Source organism: Python bivittatus, unplaced genomic scaffold, assembly GCF_059951505.1.
Source record: "Python bivittatus isolate LINGU-HERP-01145 unplaced genomic scaffold, Pbiv_v1 ctg000220_np1212, whole genome shotgun sequence".
Classification (NCBI taxonomy): Eukaryota; Metazoa; Chordata; class Lepidosauria; order Squamata; family Pythonidae; genus Python; species Python bivittatus.
In genome coordinates this window covers 3,895,938-3,904,491 of record NW_028277048.1, presented here as the reverse complement: position 1 = coordinate 3,904,491, position 8,554 = coordinate 3,895,938, and the positions used below count along the sequence as shown (strand labels likewise).

The window sequence follows — 8,554 nt, the reverse complement described above, 5'->3', positions numbered from 1 at the left end:
CCGCCCGATCTATCAGAAGCGACGAGAGGCGGAACCTACAGTTTGAGTGTCAGAAGGCTACTCGAATGGTAAAGAGGAAGGCGGCTCCTGCAGGGCCTATACCAATTGGAGAATGATAGGGGCAGAATAAGTGGTCCATGCTGAACCAACCGGAGTAGGAAGATAGCTCAATCCCGATTCTGCGATTGGAAAAACCGCGAATACGTCATTGCTATCGAATCGAGGCAACCAATCCGGCAGTTCCATTCTATCTTGCGGCTGGGTGGAATCCCGCTCGCCGATTAAAGTTTGAAAGGCGGGATTGAAGTGCGATTGATGGAAAAGCCAACCACTCCTGTTCGGCGACTCTCAAGAGACTCCTCAGCAGCAACTGAAAGGTCCTGTGGCAGGCCGTTGAAGAACCGAAGAGCGCATTTCGACCCTCCGACGATTATGGCGAGAACGCGGAGCCGGCCACGATTTTCCCACAGGTAGAAACCATCGAGTGAGGAGGGCAGAGTGGTACGCTTCCGCTTTATTTCCCGGGGGTCTAAATCCATTGGTCGAGAGCTCAGTGAGGTGGTGGGGCGTCTTGTGATTGGCGTGCCGCTCGGCCAAACGCGTCATAGGAAGGCTTTCCTTCGAAAACCTCAGGTGAAGCAGGTTGTGGGAAGCAGAGGACGCGCCCCTTCCTTAGGAGCGATCCCCGTAGACGGTGGAAGTTGCAGGCTGAGCTTCTGGGAGGCAGCGCAGCTTCTGGGAGGCTCCTTGCAGAGCGGAAGCGAGGGCTGTTCGTGGAATCTGCCCCCCAGAAGTACCAGCAGGAGGACGGCTTCCGATCCAACTCCAGCCTTACCTTTTGCAAAAAGATCCGGTGCGCGTCGAAAGGGTGCCGGCTATAGATCGGCAGATAAAGCGCAAGAAATCATCGGGAGTCGAGCTGACTTATTTCGGATAAAATGCTGCGCTTGGTCCCACATCCTTATATGTGTAAAATTTCGAGAGAGCTGAATTAGTAAAGCGAATGAAGACTCAGAGTTGGTTGACTTTTGAAACGTTTGAAAATAGAGACCCATTTTACTGTTTTCAGCTCCAAGTTTAACTGCACGTCGTATATTTCTGAAGTGGGGATAGTGTGCTTTTAAGAATTCCCTCTAATAAAAGCCATTATTTCTGTCCAACGGTACACAAGGCATAACCCTACGTAAGTATTAACATTACGGGTCTGAGCTTCTGCAGCTCACAACTCCAAGAGAATCTCTTCTCTTATATGGAATGGGATCTTATCTAGTGTCATATTGCACCAACACAGAGAACAAGCAGCTTTGATAGATACAAGCAAATGAGGGAATAGTTCTCTATGACGTAGCATAGCTCTAAGCAACATCAAACAGCTGCATCGTATGAAGGGCAGTCTGTTGGATATACATAATTTTGGACAGCACAAATTTAATTGGGGGGGGCAATGCCCCAGATCTTTCATGATAATTATCCCTTGAGAATAGCGTGAATTTTCTGTACTTATTTTTATAAGAATTACTGTTCACTCTGAAGAACACTGTCCCAATTAGAGATAGTATGATAATGGAACTGTTTTAATTTTAACATTTGGTATGTTTGTGTGTGTAATTAGAGATTCTGGACTGATGAAGTCCTTCAAAATATTATATTATTTATTATATTATATTATATTGGACTTTAGTTCAGAATCTCTAATTATTTAGCTCCACTGGCTGACATTCATTCATTCATGTTTATATAGCACTTTGAAGGATCTATGTAATATAGGCATAATAATATAGACATTAATGTTACAATAACCAGTTTTAATGTAATCTACAAAAACAGTGCCAATTAGTCTATCACTGTTTATCAAAGTCTTGCCAAAAGAGCCAAGTATTTTAAGTCTCCAGAGTGACTTGGATTCTGGGGTAGCATAATTTTGCCACCACACTTGTGTGCATTTTTCTCATGTGTTCCCCAACTTGTCTTTCCCCCCCTAAACTATATGTCCCAAACAATACAGTATTTCCTTATAGGAAGGTTGTTCTAGACCTTTCGTTATCTTAGTTACCCTTCAAGGAGCCTTATGTACTAGTCATTTGTTTAATGACTATTGCACTACTGCAAAGGTGGCTGCACCACAGGTAAAGGCAGTATGATTAGAGCAGGGTTTCTCAACCAGGGTTCCGTGAGAGGTCACTAGGGGTTGCCCTGGGAGATCATGATTTATTTAAGAAATTATTTCAAATTCAGGCAACATGCTCTTGCAGTGATGAGCAGAGACCAAACAAAAATCTAGTTACAGCTCTTTCTGAGCTCTCTGGTAGCGTACTGTAGGACGTTGAATCCATTCTTAATTTTTGACAGGAGATAGGGGAGGCCGTTGATACAGTGAACGCTGTATTGCAGGAAGGGAGGAATATACTGAAGGAAGGAGAGGAAGAAGTGCATTTTTCAAGAAATTAATGGACTTGTCCAACTTAGTCTGTGACAGCAGTTTCCACCTCCTGCATTTTTTCCTTGCAGTTTTCCTGTAGTTATTTTATTGTTATTTTAAATAATTTTTGTACACATTTATTCAGTCATGTCTGAGGGTCCAATGTTGTGATTTCTGAAGAGGAGGTATGAGAGAGAAGAGGATTCTAGAACAGACAATACCGATAGGTTCAATGATGATAATGAAGAATTTAAATCTTCTCAGGCATTTCCCTGCACCAATGAACTCAAAAAAAGTCTATCTATTTATCAATGGGTTATACATGGACTGGTGATCCAGGTTGTCCTAGTCTGTTGTGCCTCATTTGTGGCAAACAACTCACAAATGCAGCAATGGCTCCAGCAAAATAAAGACATTTACCTACAAATCACAGCCATATGACAAGTAAAAGTTCTGATTATTTTAAACGGCTACTGGAATCACAGAACATAGTAAAGCTTTTGTTAACAAAACGAGAGTCAGTAAAAAAGGCCAAGAAGCAAGTTATTTAGGAGCAGAACTTATTACACAGCAAAGTAAAAGTCACACTTTGGGTAAGAAAGTAATCATGCCAGCATATAAAATAATAGTGGGAAAAAATGCTAGGACCAGATGCAGTACAAGCAATTGAAAAGGTTCCACTGTCAAACAGTATAATTAATCAATGTATTGATGACATGTCACATGATACAGAAGAGGTACTGACCTGGACTGTAAGAATCCAAACAATGACTTGATAACAGCAAAAAAATAAAGAAAACCTTCTGTCATTTAATGGCTATCTGAATTTCTGTAACCTGGATCTGGTAGGCCTAATTATGATATTGGCAAGTTTACTTTTTATTAATTTCCTAATTATTCATAGCATGCAATTTGTAATTTGCACAGCACTCTGAGCCATAGTGACCTGGTTTACACAACACTAAATCATAAAACTACAATTCATAAATCCCAAGGATGGGCTCACAAATCACATTAATTTAAAATCAAACTCAGTAACATTCTAGCAGCTTAGTATGATGTGAAAAGCCAACTAAATATAAAACCCCATTACTAATTGGCCATTGTCAAATGAGATCAGCACGTGTGATCATAATTTTTGCCCCAGTATGCATCATTTCATACTTGCTTCCATTCGTGCCATTTTAATATCCATTCACTTTGTGTGAACATGTCATTTGTTTCATCTGTTTTCTTACCATTCTAAAATCATTTTATGCCATCAGCAAATTTATTTTTTTCAGCACTCATCTCTAACTTCAAAGCATTTATTAACTAGTTAAAATACATTCATCTTAATGTGAATCTTTGAGAGCCAGTTTGGTGCAGTGGTGAAGGCACCAGGCTAGAAACCAGGAGACGGTAAGTTCTAGTCCCACCTTAGGCATGAAGCCAGCTGGATGACCTTTGGCCCAGTCACTCTCTCTCAGCCCTGGGAAGGAGACAAGAGCAAAGCACTTCTGAAATCTTGCCAAGGAAACTTCAAGGACTAGTCCATGTAGTTGCTAAGAGTCAAAAGTGACTTGAAGGCACAAGGCAAACAAACAAAAAAAGTGGATCTTTGGGGCATCCTACTATTTGCATGCCATTAAATGTGAAATCATTCCTACTTTGCTTTCTGTTCTTTAACCAGCTTTCAATTTATAAAACAATTCTTATCCTATGGCCTTTAAGTTTGCTCAAGCACCTTTGGTGAGAGACTTTGTCAAAGGTCTTTTGAAAATTGTAGTGGATATATTTGTGGCCAACTGTTAAAAAACTCTAAAATGTTAGTGAGATGCAGACATTTTGTATAACCTTCTTGATTCCTTTTCAGCAAGATATGATACTCTGTATGGCATTAATTTTATCTTTAATAATGCTTTCCACAAAGGTACTCCATCTTTAGTCCTTTATTGGAGTAACAATTATCTTCTAAAACAGAAATGGGATAACCATAGGCTACATGAAGCCTCAGCCATTTTTCTGTGATCCCTGAAACCCCCATGATCATACAACTCCCCCCTTTTAAGTATATATAATTTTTTCCAACAAAACCCAAAAATAGGCGTGTTAAGCCTATGTTAGAAAACAGTAGCAAAACAGATATCATGGCTTTTGAAGTGTTTGTATGTTGCTTCTGAATTCATTTCAGAGATATCAAGCCAAGAAACAAAGTTTAGAAAATGTATTTTGTTTTATTTTTCTCTTTGAAAATTTAACACAAAATGCATCAGGAGCAGTCACAGACATAGAGAAATATCTCACTGGAGTTAGATTCAGGCAAGATGAATGCCATAGTCATAAGTCAGATATTAGAGTGTGTTCAGTCCTCCAAAACAAGACACTTGGTTGAAGCCTGAGTTCACACTTGGTTCTGTGTGGAAGTGCAAACTAGGTATCTAGTTTTTGGGGGCAAATTTAGATTAGAGATCAAAGATCATTTATCCAATGATCTTTGAGATGGTCAGTCCAAATGGCATCTCAAAGAGTCAGCAGACAGCCAGTCAGAAGTTCAAAACTACTACTGAATTATCTGTTCTAAAGTTATTTTAAACATTAAGAAGATACCTCCTGGATCAAACGAAAAACCTTTGTTTAACTGAAGATCTTGTTTCCTACAGTGATCAACCAATCCCTCTGGAAAACCCTTACGTACGTTTTGAGCACAGTATCCCTTTCCCACTTTGTTCATCCAGCAAACAGTATTTAGAGGAACGACATTTCTGATCCTGAAGATACTGAACAGCTATCATGGTGAGCTGTCATAGATGATCAGTTTTTTTAAGCAGTGCACACGGATTGCTGCTAATACATCTTGGGTACAATTGCTGGCAGGGAAGCATCTGAAGATCATCTGATCTAGCCTGTTGCTTCCATTCTTGGATTCTCCGGATATGCACCTGTCCATATCTTGGAATATGTCATATACAATTAACCTCATGCAAACCAGAGATTCCCTTGAATACGTGTGCAACTGGATGGGGAGATGAGACAATGGCAGCTTTCCCACTTGCTTTTTCTCTCGTCCTTTCACCTTCTACCTTTTCTTTCACCTTTTGTGCAGCACGACTGAGAACCTTCTTCCCTACATCCAGCAGGAAGGGGACAAAATATAGGTACGTGGAATGGGTGGCAGAAATAGCCACTGGTGGCAAAGCAAAAGGATACAGGAGGCACTTCCAAGATGGAACTCAGCAATCCTGCCCCTTGTCCTTACTGAATCATTCCTGTAAAATGGGTGCAGGAAGGGACAGAGCTACCAGCCCAAATACTCTAAAAAAATGTTGGGGAATGCCAACCCTTGCCTGCCCTACCTACCAAATCAATACACCAAAGCAAATACAATTCTGGACATGTCCACTCAGAAGTAAATCCTATTTAGTTCATGACATGAATGCTAAATAAATGGGTATAGGATCCCACCCTTATTTTAATAAACTCATAAATATATTTCCAATGAAAACAATTTTAACATTTTCCAGGTGAAAGCAGCTTAGGACACGATCCTATTGTGCAAGGCATTACATCTTTCTCTATTCTTCCATCATTCCTCACCTTACTTTCTGCCTGGAGTTTTGTATCATCCCCATCCTGGTTTCTCACTCAGACATTTAATAACCAAATGAGGTAGATCTTATGGAACTGCAAACTCACATACATGATCAAAATTCACTCTCTTATAGGCAAGGTGGACTGCAAAGGGCATCCCGTTAAAAGCGCTATAGTGGGGCAAAATTCAGCATCCATTGTCCTTGGCACCACATTTGAAGAAACTGCATCTTATCAGAGCTTTCCAAAGAAACCAGAAGACCTCCCTTACTTGGAAGAAGTTCTATCTATTGAATGAGTTACCTTTCTCGAATGGGAGTGCCTATCCTGATTACTTCTAGCAGATTAACTAAAACTGAAGGAGCACTCTAACAAAAACATAAAACCTCTCCCATTTTTGAGCATCCGTTTCTTGCAGGTCCTTCCCCTCCCACCTGCATCAACCTACTTCTAGTTTAGCTAGAATCTTGACAGACACTCAGGTATTCTTCTTCCAAGGATATGATTTAAATTCTGAATGTCACAGGTGGTCTTTTACAAGTGAAGTTATGACATTTAGTGTATCCATTATTACAGCTTTCCTCAACACCTTTGGCTGGAAATAAGGGGAACCAACATTACTGGAGGACATCAGATTGGAAAAGGCAACAGCAGCTCTTCAAAAGTGACAGTGGAATAGGTCTGTTACCCTCCCATTCATGGCTGGGATCCTCCCAAATGCAATGGGTTGGTATGAGAGATTGCTCAGAAGCAGGAGACAAGAAATCAGGTTTTATTTGAGAAGAGGCAACCCACAGTCCACATGCGAGAGATGTAGGAAAGTAAGGTAGAGTCTCTTTGAAAACCTAACAGCTTTCAAGATTCTGTATCCAACCCAGAACAGCATTAAAGATATATTCCTGAAATCCATGTTGTTCTTCCTTACTTGGTTTTGCTAGCTATGTGAGGCTTGACATTTGGCCACCACGTGACAGAGAATGCTGGATTCCATGGCCTTCTCCAGTAGGACTCTTCTTCTGTCCTAGATGGGCACCAGGTTTCCCATTTGGAATGGGAAGACCCTGTGGGACATTTAGTGAGAGACTGGCAGAGGCAGAGTTTTGTTGAGAAGAGGATCTGTGGACTGAATAGGTCATACTCTACAGCCCCTATCCTGCCTTTTCCAGCTTTCCAAACAAAAAGGAAAAAATGAATGCCCAACTGCAATGTAATTCAGCCAGTCATAAATAAAAGAGGAGAGCAACACAAAACAGAGCCCAACGAAATCCTGGATGCATGGCTTCGAGAATCTGAATTATCGCATTTTTAAGCGACCAGTATAGCTAGTGCAAATATCTCAAAATGAGCAGAAACGTGTACACACCATATTAAGGGATCTCAGCCAAGTGCTTTGATGATTACCACAAAATAGTAGCCCTTTCAGCATTCTCTGCTCCCTCAGAATAGAAGGAAAGGGAATGGGGATAAAATGGGAGAGGCGGCAATTCAGCCACAGAGGTCCAGGAGTAGATAGCAAACTAGTCTTATAAGTTAAAAACAGTCAATGTGCAAAATATACAAACAGTTTCCATAGTAAAGAAACAAGTAAAGTGGGTCTGGGCTAAAATGCAAATGCCTGGGGCTCCAGCACCCCTACAGGTTCTAGGAGGAGGAATGAAAGAGGACTCAAAGGGAATTCAGTGTTGCAAATAGAAATGCTAAAGGAAGAATGGAATCTATTGGCCAAAGTCCTCAAAAACTCAGATACTCATGTTGCTGAACGTCTGCAGAAGCAATCGGTGGACTCCAGGGGATAATCACAGATATTCTAGTGCCACCAATGAATTGTCTCTGAATGTATTTTCTCTGGTACTGGAAACTGCTAACGAGTTGGTAGGGCTATTTATCAAAAGTCAATCCATTTCACCAGCAGTTGCTTGAAATCTGGCAACATATCCACAGCAATCATTGTCAACTTAAAACTGCTTTTCCGCTGGATTATGACATGGCTGGTAGAGTGTCATGGTTCTCGTGTTCAGCGGTTGGGGAGAAGATACATATGCAAGAGCAGCAGGTTGGTGAGAAACAAGTCTGTTTGATGAGACCATTTCTGCAAATTCCAGAATGTGGGCGAGAAAAAAAATCTACTTCCGAGAGGCCACAAGGTTTTGGTGAAGATGGCCTGGACCCAATTACTCCAAACACACTCTAGCTCTCCATTTCACAGCATTTGGAGCAGAAGAGGTATATCCCCACCTATTGCTGCCTTTCAAACACCCTTCTTGAGAGGTAGGTCCCCTGCACTTTGGTGATGCAGGGCTCTCCTTCATCTGGATGTTACCCCCAGAGCCTGCTTCATGTTCTCATACACGACGTAGCTGATACTGACAGCAGGAATAACCTTCATGAAATTGGGGGCGATGCCACGGTAGAGGCCCAGTACCCCTTCCCGGGAAAGGATGTGTCTAAAGAGACCCAGCATGGTTAGCTGTGGTGCACCCTCAATTGATGCTGCACAGAGACAGTGAAAAGAGAGAGAGGAAAGGTTAGCAAGATGCCTGTCACAATACACCCGATAAGGCACAT

The 8,554-nt window shown here is 41.4% G+C and overlaps 1 protein-coding gene across 1 annotated transcript in view; it reads right to left on the bottom strand.

Annotated features, from left to right (window-relative positions):
- Positions 1 to 4,274: 4,274 nt before the first annotated feature.
- Positions 4,275 to 8,554, bottom strand: part of LOC103067524 (mitochondrial adenyl nucleotide antiporter SLC25A23) — a 41,607-nt gene continuing 37,327 nt past the window's right edge. The window contains exon 10 of the mRNA XM_007423889.4: positions 4,275 to 8,479. Within this exon, the coding sequence (XP_007423951.2) occupies positions 8,295 to 8,479 (185 nt within the window). The 3' untranslated portion in view covers positions 4,275 to 8,294. The remainder of the gene's footprint in view (positions 8,480 to 8,554) is intronic.